General features: G+C 54.9%; 2 protein-coding genes and 1 long non-coding RNA gene across 6 annotated transcripts in view; 2 read left to right on the top strand and 1 right to left on the bottom strand.

Annotated features, from left to right (window-relative positions):
* The first annotated feature begins 235 nt into the window (after nucleotides 1-235).
* Nucleotides 236-22,992, top strand: SUSD2 (sushi domain containing 2). 2 transcript variants are annotated; one of them, XR_007132145.1, is made up of 18 exons: nucleotides 236-368; nucleotides 1,734-1,941; nucleotides 2,063-2,214; nucleotides 2,649-2,816; nucleotides 3,292-3,466; nucleotides 3,583-3,784; nucleotides 3,999-4,084; nucleotides 4,159-4,427; nucleotides 4,500-4,643; nucleotides 4,741-4,893; nucleotides 5,239-5,487; nucleotides 5,597-5,869; nucleotides 6,014-6,190; nucleotides 6,272-6,374; nucleotides 12,299-12,473; nucleotides 12,630-12,748; nucleotides 22,104-22,357; nucleotides 22,820-22,992. XR_007132145.1 is itself a non-coding variant. In XM_047759856.1 (15 exons), the coding sequence occupies exons 1-15, from the start codon at nucleotides 293-295 to the stop codon at nucleotides 6,497-6,499; spliced, it is 2,460 nt and encodes an 819-aa protein (XP_047615812.1). In that variant the 5' UTR covers nucleotides 236-292; the 3' UTR covers nucleotides 6,500-9,798. The 2 variants fall into 2 exon arrangements, 1 of the variants encoding a protein (XP_047615812.1); XM_047759856.1 differs by lacking the exons at nucleotides 12,299-12,473; nucleotides 12,630-12,748; nucleotides 22,104-22,357; nucleotides 22,820-22,992 and adding an exon at nucleotides 6,475-9,798.
* The window catches only part of GGT5 (gamma-glutamyltransferase 5), a 21,124-nt gene continuing 17,550 nt past the window's right edge, over nucleotides 21,246-24,819 (bottom strand). For 2 of the 3 annotated variants that reach the window (XM_047759857.1, XM_047759859.1), the window contains exons 7-12: nucleotides 24,139-24,275; nucleotides 23,607-23,797; nucleotides 23,154-23,260; nucleotides 22,859-22,977; nucleotides 22,640-22,750; nucleotides 21,246-21,689 (exon numbers count right to left, since the gene is read on the bottom strand). In XM_047759857.1, the coding sequence (XP_047615813.1) occupies nucleotides 21,543-21,689; nucleotides 22,640-22,750; nucleotides 22,859-22,977; nucleotides 23,154-23,260; nucleotides 23,607-23,797; nucleotides 24,139-24,275 (812 nt within the window). In that variant the 3' untranslated portion in view covers nucleotides 21,246-21,542. Of the gene's footprint in view, nucleotides 21,690-22,639; nucleotides 22,751-22,858; nucleotides 23,056-23,153; nucleotides 23,261-23,606; nucleotides 23,798-24,138; nucleotides 24,276-24,819 lie in introns of all 3 variants that reach the window. The other variant, XM_047759860.1, reaches the window with a different exon arrangement.
* Nucleotides 23,135-24,681, top strand: LOC125115617 (uncharacterized). The gene is made up of 2 exons (XR_007132146.1): nucleotides 23,135-23,237; nucleotides 24,503-24,681. It is a non-coding gene; the product is annotated as an uncharacterized LOC125115617 (long non-coding RNA).

The following is a 24,819-nucleotide window of genomic DNA, read 5'->3' as shown; positions in this document are numbered from 1 at the left end:
GCCCCCCTAGAGGAGGGCGGGGAAAGCGGCTGGGGTCCAGGGCCCGAGCTGCAGCCTCCGGACATCCGGCTCCAGGACGCTCAGCTCCCTCCCCTGTGTCGCAGGCCTGGAGGGCCAGGAATGTGCTAACGGAGCAGGTTGGGCTCTGCTGGCCCATCCGGCACCTGTGGACTTTGAGAGGGGACAGGGTGGGGCGGGGCGGGGCTGCAGCACGGGGCGGGGCCAGGCCATGGGGAGGGAGCGCCACCACCTCCCAGCCACTGCTGCGCTGGCTGCAGACACAGGCCGCACAATGCGGCTGTCCCTCCTGCTCTGGGCCCTGCTGCTGCTGGCGACAGCCCCTGGCCCAGGCCCCTGGCCTGCAGCAGGTATGCTCTCACCTTGCCCTTCTGACCCCCTGTCACTCCGTCCGTCTGCCTGCTGTAGCCAGACCCGGGCTAAACCTCCCTGGCCTCAGCCTCTGTCCATCTGTCGGTCCATCTGACGCTACCGGGGGTGGTAAGAAGAAATTCTCAGAAGCCCAGGATCAAGGGGCTGTCGGTGGGGAGGGGGATCCAGGCCGTGCCCACCCTAAACTGGCTGGGAGCCCAGAGGCGGTGGGGGAGGGAGGGCACCAGGCCGTGTGAGCCTCGGCCCACACCTCGAGCCTGTGGAAGGTGTGTTTATACATGGAGGAGCCCCCACCCCCACTGGGCCCCCTGCGTGGCCAGGTGTAGGGCTGTGGGTGCTTCTCAGGGTGGGCTGGACCCCAGAAAGTCCAGGGTAAGGCCCATGCCTCCCGGAGCTGCACTCAGTTCCTGAGCCAGGACCCTGGCCCTTCCACTGCGCTGGGCTGGGCTGAGCTGATTTTCCCCAGCTCCCTAGCCCCCTCCCCAGCCTATCTCCCTTCTCAGGGAAGCACCAACACCCTCCTGGCACTTATCTCACTTACCGGCATCCCTTGGCCTCCTCCCCTAATCCCTCAAGCCATCACATCCTCAGTCAATAAATATTTATTGAAGCTCTTGAGTGCCAAGCTCTGCACTGAGTGAAGTGGGCCGCAGTGGTGACTCAGGCCCAGGCCTGGCCCTTGACTGGCCCTTTAGGGGGTGGCAGGAAGAGCCAGATTAGGGGTGCCTCCAACCCCCCGCAGCACCCCCCCATCACCCTCTCCCCTATCCTGGCCCTGCCCTCTCCCCTGGGTCAGACCCCTGACCTCTGTGGTGTCTGACCCTCCTCTCCCCTAAGAGAGAGGTGGGCTCCCTTCCAGGCCATAACTGGCGACCCTCACCACCCAGCAGAGTGAGATAGGGCCTCCTGGGCTTCCAGTGGGATTCTCAGTAGCCTCAGCCCCAGTCCCCAGACCAAGCAAGCCAGGCTGGGGTCCCTCTCCAGGCCACCGGTGCACTGATTCTTTTCCGGGGTAGAGGGAGGTTCCCAGCCCACATCTAGGGGTCAGGCACCTACAGCCATCTGAGGAGGCTGTCAGGTCTAGGACTTGGTGGCTGAGGGTCAGTCCCACCTCGGGGCTCCTCCTGAAAAGTTTTATGTCAGGAGGCATTTACCTGAATGCCCTCTCATTCTAGCCAGTCAGGCCAACTGGACTAACCATGACCCCATCCATGGGCCCTGGGCATTTCCACTGTGTCCACATAGTGGTCAGTGCAGTTCCCGGCTGGCCTGCTCCCGGCTGGCCTGCTCCTGGGCCCTGTGTGTGGGGTGCCCGAAGCAGGCACTAAGGGCCTCTCCTCCAGGTGCCCAGGGGAGCTGCTCCCACCGCTGTGGAGTCCGGGATGGGCCGTGCTCCTGCCACCCAACCTGCTTCGGCCTGGCCAGCTGCTGCTCGGACATCCAGAACTTCTGCCTGGAGGTCTCTCCCTACTCGGGCTCCGTGATGGGCGGCAAGGATTTTGTGGTGCAGCACCTCAACTGGTCCAACCCCACCGAGGGTGTGATCTGCAGGTGAGAGGCCCAGACCCAGGACAGGGACACTGGCTGGCTGGGTTCCCTGGGGAGGAGGCTACAAGCCTGAGGGACAGTCAACCCTCACCGGCCCAGCCTCTCCTGCCTCTGCCCTTCGTAGCTTTAAGGACAGCATCCAGACCCGCGGCTTTGTGGACCCCTCGGGACGCGTGCACTGCGTGTCGCCCTTGCTCTATGAGACTGGCCGCATCCCCTTCACGCTCTCCATGGACAATGGCCGCTCCTTCCCACGCTCTGGCAACTGGCTGGCCGGTGAGCCCAACAAGCTGGTCCAGGCCCGGGTCCTCCGCAGGGACTTTCCCCAGCTCTAATCTATGCACACTTGGCCCGCCACGTGCCTGCTCTGGCTGAACCAGTCCTGCCGGAGGCCCGCCCGACAACAGGGGTGCAGGTTCCCCAAGCTCCTTTCCCCACCTGCTGGCACCCACACCGCACTGGAACTCCCAGAGGGAGTGGGGCTGAGAGGTGGGCTCAGCCAGCGGGAGAGGGGAAGCCAGGAGGACTGAGGGCAGGGCCCCACCTCTGCTGGCCCTGACTTTCCTGTCCTGAGGGTCTGGGGAGACCATCACTCCAATGGGAATGTCACATTTTGCCTTGGAAGGTCCCCACCCCTCTAAGAGCCCTGGGCTTCCTCCCCTGGACACTGGGCCCCGGGCCTGTGCTCACCCCTCACCTCCCCTGCCTAGTGCATCCCAGTAAAGTGTCAGAGTCGGAGAAGAGCCAGCTGGTGAATGAGACCCGCTGGCAGTACTACGGCACGGAAGGCACCCTGGGAAACCTCACCCTGACCTGGAACACCTCGGCTCTGCCCACCAACTCCATCACTGTCGAGCTCTGGGGCTACGAGGAGACGGGTGAGGCCAGCAGAGCGCCTCTCCAGGCCGCCTCTGCGGGGCCTGGTGGGGACCAGAGTTTGGGGGTGGGAGAGGGGATAACAGCTTAGGGGGAGCAGAGCTGGGTGGGGATTTTGAGCAAGAAAACTGCAGGCAAAGAAGGGGAACGAGCTGGAGAGGCACAGGGAGGCTGGGTCCCCTGGCTGTTTGGGCACCAGCTCTGAGGGGAGGTATGGACATTCTCAGCTCTTGGACATAAGTCTTGTCCTGGAAACAGAAAAAGCTTGCCCCGCCCCATCCTCCCGGAGCCCCTGGCTGGCTGCCCCAGGCCTGTCTCCCTCACCCTGCAGCACAGACCCACCTGTGGGAGGACATCTGTCCATACTTCTGTCCATTGTCCAGGCTGTTCTGAGCACCAAAGACTGGTGCCTGCCACCTCCTCTGCCCCAGGTGTCCTTGGACAGGCCCTGGGCTGATAAGGCCTTCTCTCCCCCAGGGAAGCCATACTCAGAGGCATGGACAGCAGTGTGGTCATACCTGTACCCCTTGGCCACTAACATCCCCAACTCCGGCTCCTTCACCTTCACACCACAACCTGCCCCTCAAAACTTCCAGAGGTGGAAAGTGGGTGCCCTTCGCATCATCAGCAGCAAACACCACGTGGGGGAGAAGTAAGGGCCTCTCTGCAGAGGATGGGCCAGGCTGTCTCCCCACTGCCTGCACGCTGGACGGGGAGCCAGGGGCAAGGGTGGGGAGGGAGGTCCCTAGTGTGTGCGCGTCTCCACAGGGATGTGCATGCACTCTGGACCAACGAGCATGCACTGGCCTGGCACCTGGGCGATGACTTCAGGGCTGACCCTGTGGCCTGGGCCCGTGCTCAGTGCCTGGCCTGGGAGGAGCTGGAGGATCAGCTGCCCAACTTCCTGGAGGAGATTCCCGACTGCCCCTGCACCCTGGCCCAGGCCCGGGCTGACTCTGGCCGCTTCCACGTGAGCCCCCAACCCCATCACGGCCAGGATTGGGGGAGGTCAGTCGGGGCCAGCTGCCCTACCAGGCACATGGCCCCACTGCAAGAGACAGTGCAGGGGGAGGAAGGTAGAAGCCTGAGAGGTGAGGCTGGGGTCTGAGGGCCCCTGAGAGGTTGGCTCCCAGGGAAGGGATGGCAGAGCCCAATGCAGGTGACAGCAACCAGCTGCTCTGCAGACGGACTATGGCTGTGACGTGGAGCATGGCAGCGTGTGCACCTATCACCCAGGGGCTGTGCACTGCGTTCGCTCCGTGCAAGCCAGGTGAGCCCCCAGCCTGTGGGCGGGGTAGGGGCAGGGGCGGGCAGGAGCCCAACAGCAGCTGTCCATGCCCCTAGCTCCCAGTACGGCTCAGGCCAGCAGTGCTGCTATACGGAGACCGGCTTGCAGCTCCTTACAACCGACTCCACCGGCGGCAGCACCCCGGACCGTGGCCACGACTGGGGCGCACCCCCTTACCGAGTGCCACCCCGCGTGCCCGGCCTCTCCCACTGGCTCTATGATGTCATCAGCTTCTACTACTGCTGCCTCTGGGCGCCCGAGTGCTCGCGCTACATGCAGAGACGGCCCTCCAGTGACTGCCGCAGTTACCGGCCCCCGCGCCTAGGTGGGTGCACCTGGGTGTGGTCCCGGGCAGGGCTGGGCCCGGGCAACTCACCTGACCCTCCGCTCTCCCCAGCCTCCGCTTTCGGTGACCCACATTTCATCACCTTTGATGGCACCAATTTCACATTCAATGGACGCGGCGAGTACGTGCTGCTGGAGGCCGGGCTGACCAACCTGAGGGTACAGGCACGGGCCCAGACCAGAATGACACCTGAGGGTGAGGCTGGGCGCTGGGGCTCTGGGTGGCTCAGGGTCTTCCCTCGGGAGGAGGAGGCTAGGGCTGAGTGGACCCCATTCTGCACCCACCATCCCAGGCTCTCAGGACCGAGGCACGGGGCTGACTGCCGTGGCCATCCAGGAGGGCAACTCAGATGTAGTGGAGGTCCGGCTGGCTGGTGAGTTCCTGCAGGTGCTGCTGAACCAGGAGGTTCTCAGCTTCGCGGAGCAGAGCTGGATGGACCTGAAGGGTGAGTGGGATGGAGGGCCCTCTCCCCCTTGCCCTCCCTGCCCAGCCCCCATCCCTCTCAGCGGCCTGGCAGGAGGCAGAACATGGGTGGGGGGGCAGAGGTCTTCCAGTGAGGGCATGAGGGTTCACAGGCAACCCCAAGGTGTGGCCTTGGTCTGGGGGCTCTCTTTGGGCCTGGGCACCTCATGTCCACCAACTAGGGTGGTGGTGTGTCACAGCAGGCTGGGCCCTGGGGATGCCCTCCCCACACTGGAAGCCATGGGTGCCGGCCCATGCATCCTGGGGCCATGAGGTCACAGCACATTGCCTGCAGGGGCAACCCTGACCCCAGCTCCACCTGTGCCAGGCATGTTCCTCTCAGTCGCTGCTGGGGACAAGGTATCAGTCATGCTGTCATCGGGGGCCGGCCTGGAGGTCAGCCTCAAGGGTCCGTTCCTGAGTGTGGCGGTCCTGCTGCCTGAGAAGTTCCTGACCCACACGCGAGGCCTCCTCGGGACCCTCAATAATGACCCCGCAGATGACTTCACCCTGCGCAATGGCCAGGTCCTACTCCCTAGTGCCAGCTCCCGAGAATTGTTCCGGTTTGGGGCTGACTGTGAGTGAGGCACAGGCTGGAGAGGTGGGGCATGGTGCCAGCAGGCTCCATGGAGGGGAGAGGGACCCCAGACCTTCGCCATCAGCCAGGCCTGCCACTGTCTCCCCAGGGGCTGTGGAGAACGCCTCCTCCCTGCTCACCTATGACTCCAAGGTCCTGGTGGAAAACTTCCTGCTCCAGCCCAAGCATGACCCCTCTTTCCTGCCCCTCTTCCCTGAGGATACCACCTCCGGCTCCAGCCAGCCGACTGAGGTGGCTGAATTGTGCGGGGACAACAACTTCTGCAACTTCGATGTGGCGGCCACCGGGAGCCTGAGCGTGGGCAATGCCTCACGGGTGGCCCACATGCAGCATCTGTTTCGTGTGCAGAGCCTGCAGCCGGGTGAGGGGGGTAGAGGGCTGGGGAGATGGGGAGGGGAGAGGGGGGAGGGGGGCACCTGGCACTGGGACTCGGTCTCTTAGGCTGGTGGCAGCAGCCAGCAGCCAGCATCTCAGGCCTGTGGTCTATGTCCCGCCTCCACCCCAGTGGTGTCCTGCGGCTGGCTGGCCCCACCCTCCTACGGGCACAAGGAGGGCGTGAGCTACCTGGTGGGCTCCACCATCCACTTTCACTGTGACAGAGGCTACAGCCTGGCTGGAGCGGAGGCCAGCACCTGCCAGGCTGATGGCACCTGGTCCTGGCCCACCCCCACCTGCCAGCCAGGTAAGGATGCCCCGCCCACCAGCATCTCCCCACCCCACTGACTGCCCTGCCCGGCAGCCTTCACTGCCTGCTCTTCTCCAGGACGGAGCTACACAGTGCTGCTGAGCATCATCTTTGGAGGCCTGGCAGTGGTGGCTCTGGTCGCACTCATTTACGTGCTCCTACGCCGCAGGAAGAGCAGCAGGTGAGACCCCTCCCAGACCCCAGTCTGCTGATCCAGGTTCTGGGGCCCTGGGGCGAGGGTGGGAGCACCATGCCTGCTCTAGACCCAGTCTCTGTTGCAGGGCCATCTGGGGTTCGCAACCCTGAGGGCAGCACGCTTGGCCAGCAGCCTGAGACACTCGGGGCCAAGGACCAGCCTCCCAAACTCCCAAGAACGCGCAACCCAGTATTTCATCTCTAGATCCCCAATGCTCACACCTGGGCCCCACATACCTGGGACCTGAGCCTTTAATGCCCTCCCGTGGAGCCAAGTCCCGGTGCTCCCCTAGGTCACCAAAGACCCTGGACCCCAAGCTCAAACTGTGGAGTTCCTGAGCCCCGTTCCCTGCATACCTATGGCTCTAATTCCTCAGGCCTTAGACTCCTTACTCTTGAATTCTGAGGCCTATCTCTCGAGCCTTAATACTTAGCACCTGATATTCAAAGACCAGTAAGTACGGCAGATCCCAAGCCCAGGACCCTGATACCAATTGTACTGAGTTCTGGGGCCCCAGCAGGGAGCCCCAGGGCCGAACTGCCTTGATTCACAGACCCTGGGTCTGGCCTGAGGTTCTAGGTGGGTCCAGCCTTGGCGGTGGAGATTCACCCTCTAAGCTCCAGGCTTGTGCCTCTTAAGTCTTCTGGAACATCTCCTGAAACACCCCTTCTTGCCTGTAGGGGGAGCAAACAAGCATTTTGTGCCCCTTCCCTGCTGTTGATGCTCATGCTGTGCTCAGAGCAACCTGGTTCTTAGGCCTTCATCCATTGCCAGGTCACCTGGGACAGGTCTCTCCATCTGGAAAGTGGAATCTAGAACCATGACCACATAGTGTGGGGTGGAGGATTCTCCATGGAGGATTCTCCACGCTGGGCTGGAGAAGGGACAGGGCTGGTCAGCCCACCCTCCAGTGTGGGCGCTTGCCCCTCACCCCGCAGCAAGCTGGCAACCTGGCCCTGGGCGCCTCCCTACCCTGCCCCGGCATGGCCCCAGAGGCAGTCTGGTAATGTTGTGCACAGCTGGTCTAGGTCTCCAGGTCCTCTGCTCAGGTGTGTCCAGAAGCTCGTCCAGGCCTCTGCTATTGCTGCCTGCTTTGTGGTGAAAGTGGTGAATGGGGGCAGTGGGAGGGTAGGATGGGGTCAGATTGGCATCATAAGTCTCAGATGGAGAAAGCTCTGGGAAGTGCAGGGTTGGAGGTTGATGCCCCCTGGCCAGGGCAGGGCTCAGCCAGAGTGGAGTGAGGTGAAGGGGTTGCCCAGGAGATCTAGAGCCCTGGGTTGGGAGGCTGTGGTGGAGCTCACTCCCTGTATCCTGCAGTGCCCAGAATGGCCACGTGGCGGGAGCAGAGGGTAAGAACAGTGCCGGTGGAGGCTATAGGGACCCAGGCCCTGACGGAGGGCAGTGCCGCTGGGCCAGCAGGCTTGTGGTCACAACTTGGCCAAAGCTCGTGCTGGCCCACCTTTTCATCTCCCCTCATCTGGGGGGCCTCGAGTCATCCCTCAGTCGCAGAGAGGTTGTTCAGTTTACCCAAGGTTGTCCAGCGGGCAGTGACCACTTAAATCAGAGTCTGGGCCTCCTTCCCTCCACAGCCCCACCTTTGGCAGAGGGTCCTGGCCAGAGGTGGGGGCTGGGTGGCAGTGGCAGATCCCATCTGGAGGGACTCCTGGAGTCTGCACGATGGGGCACATTTGAAAGAACAGAGCTAGGACTGGGGTTGGGGGAGTCCTGGGGGCAAAGCTTCTGGAGGAGGGGGATAGGCTCAGTGCTTCCTGTCTTTCCAGACCCCACCCCCTGCCTCCCCACCTCTGGGCTCCAGCTCAGGACAGGAGGGCTAAGGGCCAGCCCCTTGGCCCCTGGGCAGGTACTTTCCTCTCTGCAGATGAGGTAAGGCCAGGCTGACCTGCCCCCGAGCCTGAGTCCCCAGCACCTCCCTTGTGCCACCCGGCAAGGCACTTGCCAGTGGGTCAGGGGTCACTTTCCCAGTCAGGGAGGCCAGAACATAAGGGAGGAGCACACAAGGGCCCAGGACGGCAGGGGCAGCTTCACACCTGCCAGTCTGGCCTCCAAGAATGGGTCGAATTCTCAATGTCAGAGGGCTTTCCAGGTAGAGGAACAGCCTGAGCAAAGGCTCGGAGGAGGGGAAGTGCAATCATGTCTGAGGATCAGAGGTGCCTCCCCTGCCAGGTTTCATTCTCAGGGTAAAGCATGGCCTCCCTCAGGCTCCCCACCCCACCCTTGCCCCACAGGACAGGCCCTGGAACTGCCCCTCTCCCCAGACTGAAAAGGGATCCATTGTGGCTCTGGCCACAGACATCACGCGTTACCAGTGCTGGGCCAGCCAGGCCGGGAAGTCCCAGCACCTGGCAGGGTTTTCCCAGGGACTTCTAGAGAGTCTAGGGTGCAGCTGCGCCTGTGTGAGCACACGCACAGTCCCAGAGCCAGGCATGGACTCCCTAGAGACATCAAGTTTGGGACCCTGGCCTCAGGTGGTCTTCCCAAACCTCAGCCCCAGAGAATGTTGGCACCAAAACCCAGTGGCCAGTCCTTGGTACCATCAGGGTTTGGGACACAGTAATCCAGGTGATGAGTGAGCTGGCATGTCAAATAGGAGCCAGTGAGACAGCACAGGATCCCTGCAGCACCTGGGCGAGGGACAAAGGGAGGAGGCTGCCACGGAGCCAGGCCAGGTCCCCGGGAAAGAGAACCATGCAGGCAGCAGCCCCGTCACGGGCTCCATGGCGGAAGCACCCACTTCCCCTGCAGCATCCTACTTGGGCTTCCTGTTGCCTGAACAGTGGCTGTCCACTGATGTGGGGGAGAGGGACCAAGGTGGGGAGCAAGGGCCCCTCCCCTGCCAGGCTGCCTCCTCTCACAAGTCCCAGGTGACCTACGGGCTGCCCTGGGCCAGGCCTCTGCTGGGAGACCCCAGTCCCCGTGCCGGTGGTCCACGCAGCTCAGGAGGAGGGGGTGGACACTGCAGTGCAGTACATCGTGGGAGCCGGAGGTCAGTGAGCAAGGGCTTCCTGGAGGAGTCTGGCTTCAGCTGAATTTAAAAGGACAAAAGCCCTTAGGGAAGTGGGGTTGAGTAGGTGCCTGCCAGCAACCCAGCAGCCACACTGCCCCGGCGCCTTGTCTGAAAGCACTGTACTACCTTCCCAGCAGCCCTTGCAGTTGGCACAGTCATGTGACTGGTTTCTGGCAAAAGAGGTTGGGGCATTTCCAGGGCTGGCCCTTAACACGTCCACAGGCACCCCCTCCAAGCCCTTCCCTCTGCTCCTGCTGATGCGTGGGTGACTTTGGAGGTGTGCCAGCCTGGATCCCCAGCATGTCCAAGGATCCTCTGATGCCACCTGTTCACCTATCCGGTGTGGCTTCGGGAACAAGAAATAAACGTCCCTTGTGAGGAAGACATTGTATGTTTGGGGGTTATTTGTTGCAGTGGTGGTCCCTCTAACCATATGCCAGAGGCAGAAAGGCAAAAAGATGGCCTTGCGTTTTTCATTAGTGTTGAAGATAAATTCTCTGCACTCAAGGTTTAAACAAATCCAGATGGATTCTTCAGTGTTTGTAGAGTGTGATTCATGATAGCCAAAATGTGGAAGCAACGTAAGAGTCCATCAGCAAATGAATGGATAAACAAACATGGTCTGTCTGTACAATGGGATATTATTGGGTCATAAAAGGGAAGAGAATTCTGACACAGGCCACAACATGGATGAACCTTGAGGACGGATGTTCTGTGAAATAAGCCAGACACGAAAGGATAAATACTGGATGACTCAGAGTTCCCGTCGTGGCGCAGTGGTTAACGAATCCGACTAGGAACCATGAGGTTGAGGGTTTGGTCCCTGCCCTTGCTCAGTGGGTTAACGATCCGGCGTTGCCGTGAGCTGTGGTGTAGGTTGCAGACGCGGCTCGGATCCCGCGTTGCTGTGGCTCTGGCGTAGGCCGGTGGGTACAGCTCCGATTCAACCCCTAGCCTGGGCACCTCCATATGCCGTGGGAGCGGCCCAAGAAATAGCAATAACAACAACAAAAAGACAAAAAAAAAATACTGGATGACTCTACTTACATAAGGTCCCCAGAGAAATTCATGGACACAGTAGAATAGAGGTTGTCAGGGGCTGGGAAGGACAAGTGGGGTGCTGTCTTTAATGGGGACAGTTTCCCTTTGGGAAGACAAAAAAGTCAAGATGATGGTGGCAATGGCTGCACAACAGTGTGGATGTGCTTAATGCTACTGAGCTGGATACTTGAAAATAGTTACGATGGGAAGTCCCCCAGTGTCTTAGGGGTGAAGGATCTGGTGTCACTGCTGTGGCTTGGGTTCGATTCCTGCCCTTGCAACTTCCACATGAGTGGCCAAAAAAAAAAAATTTAAGACAGTAAATTGTATGTTATTTGACTTTTACTACAATTAAAAATTTAAGGAGTTCCCATTGTGGCTCAGTGGGTTAAGAACCTGACCAGTATCCATGAGGATGCAGCTTCAACCCCTGGCCTTGCTCAGTGGGTTAAGGATCCAGAGTTGCTACAAGCTACAGTGTAAGTTGCAGATGTGACTCGGATGTTTCGTTGCTGTGGCTGTGGTGTAGGCCGGCAGCTGCAGCTCTGATTCACCTGCTAGCCTGGAACTTCCATATGCCGCAGGTGCAGGCCTAAAAAGAAAAAAACATTTTAAACTCAGAACTTCTTAGGAGTTCCTGTTGTGGCTCAGCATTTAGCAAACACAACTGGCATCCATGGGGACTTGGGTTCAATCCCTGGCCTTGCTCAGTGGGTTGAGGATCTGGCTTTGCCATGAGCTGTGGTGTAGGTCGAAGACACAGCTTGGATCCGCATTGCTGTGGCTGTGGTGTAGGCCGGTGGCTATAGCTCTGATTTGACCCCTAGCCTGGGAACCTCCATATGCCATGGGTGTGGCCCCGAAAAGACAAAAGACAAAATAAATAAAAACAGAACTTCTTAGTCAGTCCCCAGCTGGTGGACATTGAGCTGCGCTCAGCCTTGTGCTTTGTGAGTTGAATTCACCTGGAGGGTAATTCACACAGGATGGTTGGAGGGTTAAAGAGCACATGTGCTTTCCTTCTAGCATTGTATCTACTGACACTCAGACAAGCCTGGAGCTTGCCTGGTCCCCTACATCCCCATCAGCCTAAGGAGCCTTCAGATGTGTTCCTTTTGGCCAGATACTGAGTCACTGTGAATGGGCAGCCTTTTGAGCTCACGCTCCCTGTGGCCTGTCTGCTGACTCAGCTCATCAGAACCAGCAGAGGCGAGGCCTGCGATGGCTGCCCCCTCACCCCATCCTCCTGGGCTAGCTGTGTGATGAAGTGGTAGAGTTCCCAAAAGGAGCTTTTGTCATCTTTGGCAATGAGAAGAGACATGGGGTTCAGCCCATCCTCGTGGGCTCCTGTCAGCTCGGGATCCTCCCTCCCCTTTCCATCCCTCTTCCCTCCTGACCCCCCACGTGGACCTCAATCTCCAGCATCCAGTGGAAGATGGTAGCCTTACAGAGACCCCTTGACTGGCTCCCACACTTGTGGGTCCTGCTTCTTGGATGGAACTCTGATGAATAAAGTTGTAAGCAAGAGAGTGCGCTGCTCAGGGTACAGCTCAGTGGATTAACTTAATGTGAACATGCCCTAACCCTAACTGGTGGTGGTCCAGTTAACCACCCCTTAGGTCAAGAAAGGGAACAGTGCCAATCCCAACATTTTCTCTACCAGCCACTGCTCTCTCCAATTTCTCACACCATGGATGAGTTCTGCCTGGTTTGTCCTTGACACAGATGGAATTGCCGAGTAGGTATTCTCTGTGTATAGCTGCTATTGCATATTATATATATATGAGATGCTTACATGTTGAGGCATGTGGCTGTAATTGACTTTTTTTTTTTTTTTTTTTAGGGCTGCACCCACGGAATATGGAAATTCCTAGGCTCGGGGTCAAATCGGAGCTGCAGCTTCAACTTTTACTACAGCTCAAAGCAAATGTCAAATCTCCAATCCACTGAGCGAGAGCACGGATCGAACCCTCATTCCCATGGATACTAGTTGGATTCGCTTCCGAGGAGCCACAAAGGTAACTCCTATAATTGACTTTTTTTTTCTTGAGTATTGTTCCCGCTAAAGAATGTGTTTGTCCATTTTTTCGTTGAGTTGCTTTAGGGTGGTTTCCAGTTTGGAGCTATAATGGCTAGTACTGTAAACATTCTTATACTTATCTTTTGATGCACAGATGATACTACTGAGCCAAACCTCAGTCCACTCGCCTAGCAAGAAAAGCTGACCTACCGACCCCAGGTGGTCTTGAAGGAAATCGTAGTATTTATTGCAGGTGCCAAGCAAGGAGTCCAGGTAGGGGGTGCTCAAAAGACCCAAACTCCCCAAAGGCTTTCAGGGAAAGGTTTTTAAAGAGGGGATGAGGGAGGGGGTTGCTGGGTGTGTGATCAGCTCGTGGACATTCTTCTGATTGGTTGTTGGTGAGGTAATTGCGAGTCAACATCACCAACCTTCTGGTTCCAACTGGTCTGGGGTCTAGTGCTTTGGGGCAGCATCCAGTTAACTTCTTCCACCTGGTGGGGGTGTCAGTATCTGCAGAACAGCTGAAAGGACACGGCTCAGGATATTATCTCTAGGAGTTCCTGTTGTGGCTCAGAGGTAATGAACCCAACTAGTATCCATGAGGATGTGGGTTTGACCCCTGGCCTTCCTCAGTGGTTATGGGTCCAGTGTTGTCATGAGCTGTGGTGTAGGTCACAGATGGGGCTCGGATCCCACAGTGTTGCTATGGCTGTGGCATAGGCCAGCAGCTGCAGCACCAATTGGACCCCTAGCATGGGAACTTCCATATGCCAAGGGTGTGACCCTGAAAAGCAGCGGAGGGGGGGGGAGGGAGAAAAGAATATTATCTCTAGCCCTTGAGGAGGAACTAAATGTCCTTGACTTTGTTTAATGGCTAAACTATTTTCTTGCTTGACTGTTTTCCTTCCTTTCTGCGTTTTCTGATTAAATTTATTCTTTGGAACTCAGAGAGGACCTAGGAGGCTAAAGTTTTTCTACAGACAAGAGGCCAGTGGAGGACACTGATGACGATGGGGGCGGGGGTCTGTTCTGGGGAGACCCCATAGGGCCCTGCTTAGTTACAGATGTATGCATGTTTGTTACCTTCCCGGGAGTAGCACTGCTGGGCATGAGGTAGGAGTGTGGAGGTTTTAGCAGATAATACCAGTTTTCCAAAGTGGGTTTACCCATTGACATTCCCACTGACAGCATATGGCAGTTCCATTTTGCCATATCTTTGTCAACACTTGGCATGTTCCCTCTTTCATTTTGGCTACTCCAATGGGTAGATAGTGGTAGCATGTTGGGGACATATTTTGTATTTTTTTTGACAACTAGTGAAGCTGTGCACCTTTTCATATGTTCATTGGCCACCCAGAGCTCCTCTTTTACCAGATACCTTGTCAAGTCTTTTGCCCATTTTCTGTTGGGTTATCTGGAGTTCTCTAATTGATTTGTAGAAATTCTTTATTCTGGAGAAGAATTTGTTGTCAGATATAAGTACTACAAATACTCTTGGAGTTCCCGTCGTGGTGCAATGGTTAACGAATCCGACTAGAAACCATGAGGTTGAGGGTTCGGTCCCTGCCCTTGCTCGGTGGGTTAAGGATCCAGCGTTGCCGTGAGCTGTGGTGTAGGTCGCAGATGTGGCTCGGATCCCGCGTTGCTGTGGCTCTGGCATAGGCTGGTGGCTACGGCTCTGATTAGACCCCTAGCCTGGGAACCTCCATATGCCGAGGGAGTGGCCCTAGAAAAAGGCAAAAAGACCAAAAAAAAAAAAAGTACTACAAATACTCTTTCATTCTGTGGGTTGCTTTTTCTTTTTTTTTTTCTTTTTGTGACCATTCCCACAGCATATGAAAGTTCCTAGGCTAGGCATCAAATCCGAGCCACATTTGCAAACTATGCCACAGCTTGCAGCAATGCTGGATCCTTAACCCACTGAGCAGGGCCAGGGACCGAACTCACATCCTCACAGAGACAATGTTGTGTCTTTAACTGCTGAACTCCCCATTTTCACTATTTCCATGATGTCTCTTGTTGAACCAAAGTTCTTAATTTTAATATAGTTCGATGTATCAGTTTTTTTTTCTTTTATAGCTAGTACTTTTTGCATCCTGTTTAAGAAACACTTGCCTACTCTGTTTTCCTATAAAAGCATTATTGTGTGATATTTTGTAACTAGATCTGCAAACCATCTGGAATGATTTTTGTGCATGGTGTGAAATAGGGGTCAAAGTCATTTTCCATATGGCTATCTCATTGACTCAGCACTGTTTACTGAAACAGGATCCATTCCCCGCTGCATTGCTGTGTCCCCTCTGTGAGAGGTCAGGTGACTCTGTTCAGTCCCATAGCCCAGTTTTATCTTTGCACTAATACCAAATTACCAAAGAGCTTTTTTTTTTGGTCGCAGCATGCAGCAGCTTGATGTGGGATGTCAATTCCCAGACCAGGGATCAAATCTGGGCTGCAGTAGTGAATGTGCCAAGTCCTAACCAGTAGACCACCAGGGAGCTCCCACCAGAGCTTGTTCTTGATATCCGGTAGTGTGTTCTTTGTGTTCACTATGTTCTTCCTCAAGTTTACCCAGCATAGTTTTGGCCCTGGGTGTTTTCATATGAATTTTAGAATCACCTCACAAATTTCTGCCAAATAACAACAACAAAAACATATTAGAGGAGTTCCCTTTGTGGCTCATTGGTAACAAACCCTACTAGAATCCATGAGGATGTGGGTTCAATCCCTGGCCTTGCTCAGTAGGTTAAGGATCTGGCATTACTGAGAGCTGTGGTGTAGGTCCAAGACACTGCTCGAATCTGGTGTGGCTGTGGCTGTGGCTGTGGCTGTGGTGTAGGCTGGCAGCTACAGCTCCAATTTGACCCCTAGCCTGGGAACTTCCATATGCCACAGGTGCAGGCCTAAAAAAAAAAAAAAAAAAAAAAAGTAGACGACAAAAAAAAAAACCAACCTGTTAGGATTTCGATTAGGATTGCATTGGATTTATAGATGATGTGGGGAGAATTGGCATCTTCATGGTACTAAGCCTTCCAGTCCATGAACATAGTATAACTCTCCATTAATTCAGGTCTTCAGAGTCTTCAGTCATACATTGCAATATTCAGTCTAGAGGTCTTGTGTCCCTCTATTTTACGTCTAGGCTTGGATTTTTTAAAAATGCTATTTAAGTGATTTCAATTCAAAAAAGTGTTTTCTATTTGTGACTGATCTGTCAAAATTTGTATGTTTTCCTTGATTTCAGTGATCTTGTTAAATTCACTTATTTCTAACAATTTGCTTGTGAAATATCTACCAATATTGACAGTTGTATATCCTCCTTTCTGATTCTTATGCCTTTTATTTGTTTTTCTCACCTTGTTGCCCTGACAAGGACTTCTCTGACAGCCTGGAAAGGAAAGGAAAGCAAAGCTGCTTTCCACCTCAAAAGGAAGGCTCTTTAAGTTTGCCCATGAAGTATGACATTTACTGTAAGGTTTCATAACCACAACTTATCAGATTAAGGATGTTTCCTTCTCTCTTTAGTTACTGAGGGTTTTTATTGTGAGCGAGGGTTGAAAAATGTTATCAAATGCTTTTCTGCATTTATTGAGATGGTGAGTGACTTCCTCTTTATTCTGGAAGTGTGTCAATACAGTGAATTGCATTGCTTGGTTTTCTAAAGTTCAATCAGAATAAAACCCAAATTGGTAGTGATGAATTCTTTTAGGTCTAGATAGAGATGTTTTGCTGGATTTGGTTTGCTCAGATTTCATTTAGGATTTTGCATCTGTGCATGAATGAAATCACCCTCTACTTTTCTTTCATGATGTTTCCTTATCGTGTTTTGTTCTCAGGATTATGTTGCCCTCATTAGAAGTTGGGCAATGTTTTCTCTGTTCTCTGGAAGAGTTTGTGTAAGACTGCTATTTTATTTTATTTTTTTCTTCCTTCAGATTTTGGAAGCATAGAGGAGGAACCCCTAGGGCTGGAGCTATTTGCTTTGTTCCTATGGGATTTCATTGTTGTTTTAATTGGCATATTTATTGCTAAGGTTGAGCAACTTTTTATATGTGGAAACAGCCATTTGTAGTTCTCTTTCTCTGATTTAATGAGTCATATCCGTTAAGCATCTTTCTAATGGATACTTGGTCTTTGCTATTAAATATTTCAGTATTTAAATATTAAAGAAAGCAGCCCCAGATTGTGTTATGGATTGAAATTACCTTTCCACAGGGTTTTCATTGCTCTTTTAAGATATTTTCCACATCAAAATTTAAAATTTTTATGTGCTCAAATTTATCCACTTTTTTTCTTTTGTGTCTTTTTTGTTTTGTTTTGTTTTGTTTGTTTATTAGGGCTGCACCCATGGCATATGCAGGTTCCCAGGCTAGGCATCCAATCAGAGCTACAGATGCCGGCCTACACCACAGCCTCAGCAATGTCAGATCTGAGTGAGCCACCTCTACAACCTACACCACAGCTCACAGCAACACTGGATCCTTAACCCACTGAGAAAGGCCATGGATCGAACCCCGCAACCTCATGGATCCTAATTGGGTTCATTAACCAATGAGCCATGACAGGAACTCCTATGTCTTTTGATTTTATGTCATGCCTAAAAAAGGCCTTTCTCACCTTAAGGACATAAATAAAATTTTCTCCCATTTTCTTACAACAAACCCAGGCCCAGCACAGTGGGTTTTATTTTTTTATTTTTTTTGCTTTTTAGGGCCCCACTTGCAGCATATGGAAGTTCCCCAGGCTACGGGTCAAATCATAGCTGCAGCTGCTGGCTTACACCGCAGCAATAGCAATGCTGGATCCAAGCCATATCTGTGACCTACACCACAGCTCTGGGCAACAAAAGATCCTCAACCCCCTGAGCAAGGCCAGGGATCCAACCCACATTCCTCAAGGGTAGGGTCATGTTCCTTTCCTTTCCACTGAGCCACAGTGGGAACTCCTATATGGTTTCATTCTTAACTCTGAAATCTTTGGTCCAACTGGAATGTATTTTGCTGTAAACCAAAAGGCAGGGGCCCCACTTTACTGTTTTCCTGGATGGCTACCCACATCTCTTTGTGGACTTTGTACAGTGGCTGATTGATTTCTTAGGTTTATTCATATGCTGGGTTTTTTGTTTGTTTGTTTTTGGCCACCTGCAGCTTGTTCCCAGGGTCCGGGAATCAAACCCACAGCAGTGACAAGGCTGGATCCTTAACATATGCTGTTTTAACTGCTATATTTTTACAATGTGTTTTATTTATTATTATTATTATTATTATTATTTTGTCTTTTTGCCATTTCCAGGGCTGCTCCTGTGGCATATGGAGATTCCCAGGCTAGGGGTCTAATCAGAGCTATAGCCACCGGCCTACACCACAGCCACAGCAACACGGGATCCGAGCCGCATCTGTGACCTACACCACAGCTCACGGCAATGTCGGATCCTTAACCCACTGAGCAAGGCCAGGGATCAAACCTGAAACCTCATGGTTCCTAGTGGGATTCGTTAACCCCTGCGCCACGACGGGAACTCCTACAATGTATTTTAAAATCTGATGGTGTTTACTTGAGTTTGTTTGTTTCACAAAAGTACTGATGCAATTCAGTAAGGAAAATGAAGGTCTTGTTCCCACTGTGGCACAAGGGAATCAGCACTGTCTTGGGAGCGCTGGGACCCAGGTTTGATCCCAGGCCCAGCACAGTGGGTTAAAGATCTGGCATTGCCACAGCTGCGGCTTAGGTTGCAACTACCGCTCGGATCTGATCCCTGGCCTCAGAACTCCGTTTGCCACAGGATGGCCAAAAAAACAGAAACAAAAGGAAATGAAGGTCTTTATCATAAATGGTGTTGGAGGGAGCTCCCGTGTACGCAGTAGGTTAACAGTCTGGCTTGTCTCTGTGGAGGCACAGGTTCCATTCTCTGGCCTGGCTCAGTAGGTTAGTGATCCAGCATTGCTGCAGCTGTTGTGTAGATCACAGCTCCGGCTCAATTTGGAACTTCCATAGGCTGCATGGTGTGGCCAGTGGAGGGGGGAAGCAGGCGGATGATGCTGGAACTATTGCCCAGGCAACTATTTTGGTTTTCTCATTTAGGCCTAAGATTCATCTCAAATTAATTTCTGTAAAGAGTATGAGGTAGAGGTCAAGACTCATTTGCTCCCTCTGTCTACCCTGTTTCCACCTCTGTTCTGCACTCGCTACACATGGCCTGGGAGCTTTAGCGTATCCTCATTGTAAGATCGGGGTCATCATAGCTCCCTTTCCTTAGGGAGAATTATATGAATGAGTTAATGTGTGTAAAGTAATGGAGTAACACTAGCCATGGTCAATGTCCCACAGATGTTGTTATTGTTTTGAGATATATATTCATATTAAGGGACTACCCATTTATTTACATTTTATTCAGTGTTTTGTCGTTGTTGGTGTTGTCTGTGGGTTTTTTCTTTCTTTCTTTCTTTGTTACAAATCAAGAAGGAGGGTTGAATTTTGTCCAGGGCCTCTCTATGGAGACGACTCTGTGATTGTTCTTGTCTGGTGAAAAGTGAGCAGTGAGTACTGGTGTCAGTCCAGCTGGGACCTGCTGTCCTTTTCAATGTGTTGCTGGATTCTTCTTGCTAGTGCTTTGTGTTGAGTCTCACAAACACAACAGCCCTTTGGTTGGCTTTGCCAAATTTGGGGCTAGTCCTCTGCTGACCTGATAGAGTGACTGTGGAAGCCTCCCTCCATCCTAGTGGCAGGACACACTTTGTCCCAGAAACGTTCTAGAAGAGCAACTAGACCAGTGTTCCTGCAATGTTCTAAGCTTATTGTGACCATTGACATGTCTAGATCTTAGCTCCTTCTTGGACCCATTTGTCACTGATTGCCAGATTTAGCAAGTAAAAATGAAGGATGCCCAATTACATCTGAATTTCAGATAAACAACGTTTTTAGTACAAGTGCATCTTAAGTATTGCAATCCTGCTAATGTCATCCTAGAAAGTAATATATTTATTTTTTTTGGCCACGCTTGTGGCGTGTGAAAGGCCTGGCCAGGGATCGAACCTGAGCTACAAGGGAACTCCCAAAAGTAATTTATTTTGTCAGTGTTTCCAAATTTAATTATAATGAGAAATCTTTTCTAGTACTTTTAACTTTCTCTTTAGCTTAGATTATTTCCCTGTTCACATTTCTTTGTGTATTTACACTTCCTCTATTTTTGATGATTGGCTAGCCAATAGCTTATCTATTTCTTTTTCAAAAATCTGCTCTTCTGATTTCACATTTATCAATTTCTGCTCCAGTTGTTACTAAATCCTTCCTCTTGCTTTCCTTACTCTTCTGAATGTTCCCTTATTAACTCCTTTTGTTGCATGTTTTATTTGATTATTATTGATATAACTACTTTGGACAATGAATTTTCCTCTGAGTGCTGCTTTAGCTATATTCTGTGGAGGCTGATCTGTGTTGACATCAGTGTTAATTCAAAGATACTGCAGTCTTGGCTTTGACTTCTTCTGTGTAACAGGATGTTCAAGGAGGCAGGAAGTGTCTCTAACTGGGCTGAGAATACACCTCAGTTGGCATTGCTTGTGGTCCAAGAGGGATGTAGGCAGGGGCCTGGGAAGCCTCCTGGGGCAAGATGCTCAGGAAGAGAGAGAAATGGCCCTGTTCCAGGGGCTCCAGGAGGCAAGGAGACCTCTGTGCAGCCTCATGGCAGGATCACATATATGTTTCCCACTGTATCATCACTGTAATATGTAGGGTGTGGTGGCAAGGAGGCAGAGAGGAATAAGGAGATGGTCAAGGCCAAACCACGCAGATAGAGGAAGAGGACTGGGTGAGTGTCATGGAGCGAGGACAGGTGGCCAGCAGAGAACTTCTGATGCCTCAGAGCTGGCTTTTGGTTTGGTGGGTTGAGCCTGAGGTGCCTGTGGATCTGGGGCGGGGGGTTGGGTGCGTGAGTGGTTACGTAAGTCTGATGTTTGGGCTAGACAAGTGGTCACTGGGCCTCTGGGTGGATGACAGCCCCTGGGGTGGCTGAGGGTGAGTCATGAGTGGGGTACAGTTATCATGCTCTGTGGGCGCTGCCCCAAGCCCCTCAGTGTGTGGTGCTCTGTCCTGTGTGGCCGACTCCAGGGCAGAGCGGTAGGTGATGCTCTGTAGTGCCGCCCTGCCAGCTGGAAGGATGCCCCTGCGAGATGCTTGGGGTGAAACAAGAACTTCCAATGCTCCCAAGAACTGGCATGGGGTAGGATCCCCAGGTCAGCCCAGTGAGCCCCCCAAGGGAGGGTGCCCACGCTCCGTTCTTGGCAGCCAGGGGCTTGCAGGTCCAGAGCAGAGGTTCCCAGTCAGGGGAGGTTTGTACCCACTGTGGGGGAGGGGTGCTGCATCTAGCAGGGGTGGCTGGGGATGTTGCCCTACATCCTACAAAGCAGGGACAGCCCCTTCCCCAAGAATGTCTCACCCTGAATGCTAGCAGTGCTGAGGGCAAGAGCATGTTGGTGATGGGGGCTGGGGAGGTCTCAGGTCTTAATTCACCCAACCTTGTCCCTTGTTCCCACATGGAGGACACACTCCAGACAGGCCTTGGCTCAGGGCCCCCGGGAGTCAGGGCAGGTGTCCCGGGCCACATCCCTGCCTTTCTACCAGCAGCATGTCCAAGCAGCCACTCTGCAGAGCCCCAGCAGGTGTCCAGGAGGAGGTCCAGCCCATCTCTGGTTTCCCAGCTTTGCAGTGTTAAGGACATTGGTGCACGTGCTCTCAGGAGTCATTGCTGCCACCACCCCCAGACCCTGAATCAGGCCATGGTGTAGCCTCTCCTTTAATTTCGGATTGGAGGAAACACAGGTGGGGTATGAGCCACAGAGGACAGGGCACAGTCCTGGGGGAGAGGCCTAGGGAGGCTGGAGGGGCCAGGGCAGGGCCACAAGGGGCTCTAGGGGTGGGCTCGGTCCCCCCAGCCATCTGTCTGCTGGGCTGTCCCCACCTCTTGCAGCACCAGGCTGACTGCCCAGCCCCAGGGTCCAGATCCTGCTGGAGCACTGGCCAGCCTGGGTGTACCTGGGCAGTGGGCAGGACCTCAGGTCCCAGAGCATCTCCTTCAGTAGCCCGAGGGTGCCCCATGCTTCCGTGGGTCCGACACAGCGTACACGCAGGCCCTGTCCTGGGACACTGCCTGGACCACGTTCAGGAAGATGAGTCTCTTGATCTGGTTCTGGCCCCGGTCCTGGAGCCCCTCCTTCACCTCCTGGAGGGGAGAGAGGGCCAGTCATGGAGGGGACAGGGCAGGGGTCTGAGGACCCCAACTGAGGAGGTAGGACGGGGACGGGGCGTGAGGACAGGAAGGTGCTGGGTGCGGCCTTGTCTGCAGGGCCCGGAGCCTCCAGCCTCCACTCCAGAGGCCCTGGCAGAGCCTGGCTCCAGGGAACATGACAGGAGGACAGTGCCCAGGTGAGAAGGAACTAAAGGCGCAGGCTCACTTGTGTCCTGGATCAAGGACACCAGGGACCTCAATGTGACTTCCAAGGAGACAAAGGCTTCAGTAGAGAAGGTACTTCTGGGGACTGGTTTTGAGGACCTTGAAAGCAAAGCCCTTCAGAAGGCTGTTCCGGGTCCTCCATCCATAAGAAGGGCCAAGTGCAACATCTGTCACCCCATTCAGGAGGAACGGCCCTGGTGCCTGTGCCATTGGCAACATGGGACTTGCCACCTCTACACCCATATGAGAAGATGGGGACCCCAGATGCCAGGACGCAGTGGTCATGTCAGACTCCTCGCAGCTCCGTTGGTGCAGGAATCAACTGGAAGCTCCTGAATACCCTGGCGTCCAAGGCCTTGGACCCAAGGCCAGAGGCACCAGCGGCCCCCAAGAGTGAGGCACTCAGAGCACAACCCTAAAGGCTCAGTTCGGAGACGGTGAGTCTGAGAGGCCACAGCCAAGGAAACTGGCTTTCAGAAAGAATGGCCCAGACAGAGCAGGGACCAAGGCGCTGGGGAGCCCGGCCTGGCAGAAGTGTGGACACCACCCTGTCCCTGGTTTGAGGGCCACGAGACTGACCTGGTGTCTCCCTCACTGAGCTTGTCAACTCCTGGTGTCCCCAAAGCCAAAGCACACCTGGCCCAAGACACAGAAGCTGAGGCCCCTCCTCCCGGGGCCCTGAGGCACCTGCCTGGTAGTGGCTCAGACCACGGCCTCACCTGGCTGAAGCTGGGCTCATACTCCACCTGGCCCTTGCTGTCCACGTGCAGGATAGGGGCTGCAATGGCGGCCTGCAGGTCAAGGCCCAGCCACAGCTTGTTCACAATGGCCTGGCGGGGGGAGAGGAGGTCGCAGGCAAGGAGGGAGGGGCACTAGCCACCCTCACCAACCCCTCCCAGGACAACAGGGCCGCCCCAGCCAGGAGCCCCCAGACTCACCTGGGCCACAGCAGAGATGATGAGCTCCCCGCCGGCCCCGCCGATCACCAGCTTTGACCCCTGGGCTGCGTTGACCAAGATGGAGGGGACCATGGATGATGGGGGCCGCTCACCTGGAACTGGAGGCCAGAGAGATGTCATCTGCAGCCTCGCTTCTGAGCCTCCAGGGCCACCCCGACTCTGTTCACCACTGTGTGACCAAGGCTGGGCATGGCAGGGTGTCCGGTCCGGGGTCCACCAGCAGCACCAGGCCTGCCCGCCTTTCCTCCTCTTGCCTCGGGGGCCCTGTGCTCACCGGGTGGTGGGGGTATTCCAGAGCCACGTGGGTGCCTCCAGCACAGGTCCAGGAGTTCATTGTTGAGGAGGATGCCCGTGTGGGGTGAGTACACCATGGCTCCAAAGCTGCAAATGGGAGACGGAGGTGGGCAGGCTCCCCACTTACCTGCGGGCTGCGCCTGCTCCCCTGCCCTCCTGGAACCCCTCATTCTAGCAGCTGCCCAGCACGCTGGAGCCACTGTCCTCACCCTGGCACCTCTCGGCCACCCGCCCAGCAGGGTGTCTTCCTGCATTAGGCCCTTCCCCATCCTGGCTCGGGGGGCCACCCTGTCAGCAGCCCTTTCAGTGACAGGAGGGAGGGGGAGAGAGAAGAGCAAGGGGTGGGGCTGGGAGACCAGGTCAGGGGTCGGGGGCTCAGGTCCAGGGAAGGAAGAAAGGGGCCCATCTTCCCGCCCACCCTAGGCCCACGCACGGCGTGTTGATGGTGCTGGTGGCGGACACAGCACTGCCGTCCTCCCCCAGCACAGACACATGAGCTGTGCCCATCCTGTGGCTCCAGGACCCAGCCAGGCTGTAGTGGCTGAGCTGGTGGTCACCCCGGGCGTCTATCTGCTCACGGATGTGCTGGGCCAGAGCCTCCCCCAGCAGGTCCCAGGAGGCATTCTGGGGTGGGCGGACAGGGGACAGGGTCAGCGAGGGACTGGGGGGACCCAGAGAGCAGAAGGCCCCTAAAGGGGCAGATGCAGGGCCACCACTGTCCTCCCTCCTGCACGCCTGGGCTCCCCTCAGTCCCCAGACGCTGCACCGTCCCCTCTCTGGTCCTTGTTGAGGACAAAGCTGAGAAGCACGCCCCCTGCAGGCGGCGGCGGTGAGTACAGGGTGTAGTCCCCCAGGGGCATGGCCAGGGCTTCCACCACCTCTGGCTGGAATGAGGCCAGGTCCCTCCCTGCATGTGGAGCACTGGGGCAGGGACGGCAGCTCTCCTCCCGCCCAGGGCTCCTCACCTGGACCTCGGGGTGGCTCCAAGGATCCCACAGCCGCCACCTCTGCCCCCTGGCAAACTTGAGCGTCTCCACAAGGTGATGGTACAAGTTCACTCTCCCCTCGGGTCTGGCCACGGACTCTTTGGAAAAGTTGAACCCTGGAGAGGGGGTGGGCGCAGGTGGGGGTCATCCTGTGCGGTGGGTTGAAACAGATTTGTCCACGCCCTAACCCCCAGAACCTGTGAAGACTACCTTATATGGGAAAAGAGTGCATGTTACCTTCTATGGCAAAATGTGTGATTAAGTTAATGATCTTGAGAGGACCAGATTTCCTGGGTTATCCGGGTGGACGCTAACTGTAATCTCATACATCCTTATCAAACAGACAGAGGAGGGAGGCCGCGACCATGGAGGCCTAAGAATGCCGGCAGCTGCCAGAGCTGGAAGAGGCAAAGCACAGACCCCCTGCACCCCCAAGGTTCCCGGAGCAAGTGTGGCCCTGCAGACACCTTGGTTTTGAACTTCTGGCCTCCAGAACTATGAGAATACATTTCTGTTGTTTGAGCCACAAGGATCTGGTCATTTGTGATATTTGCTGTGGCAGCCGCAGGGGGTGAATACCATCAGCATCAGGCAGCCCCAGTCCTGGACATGGCCAGGACCACCCCCAGCCCAGCACACACCTCCTTGCACGGCACTGTC

The sequence above is a fragment of the Phacochoerus africanus genome, chromosome 15 (genome assembly GCF_016906955.1).
Source record: "Phacochoerus africanus isolate WHEZ1 chromosome 15, ROS_Pafr_v1, whole genome shotgun sequence".
In the NCBI taxonomy this organism is placed as follows: Eukaryota; Metazoa; Chordata; class Mammalia; order Artiodactyla; family Suidae; genus Phacochoerus; species Phacochoerus africanus.
Note: the sequence above shows the minus strand (reverse complement) of the source record. Positions and strands in the feature narration are given on the sequence as shown.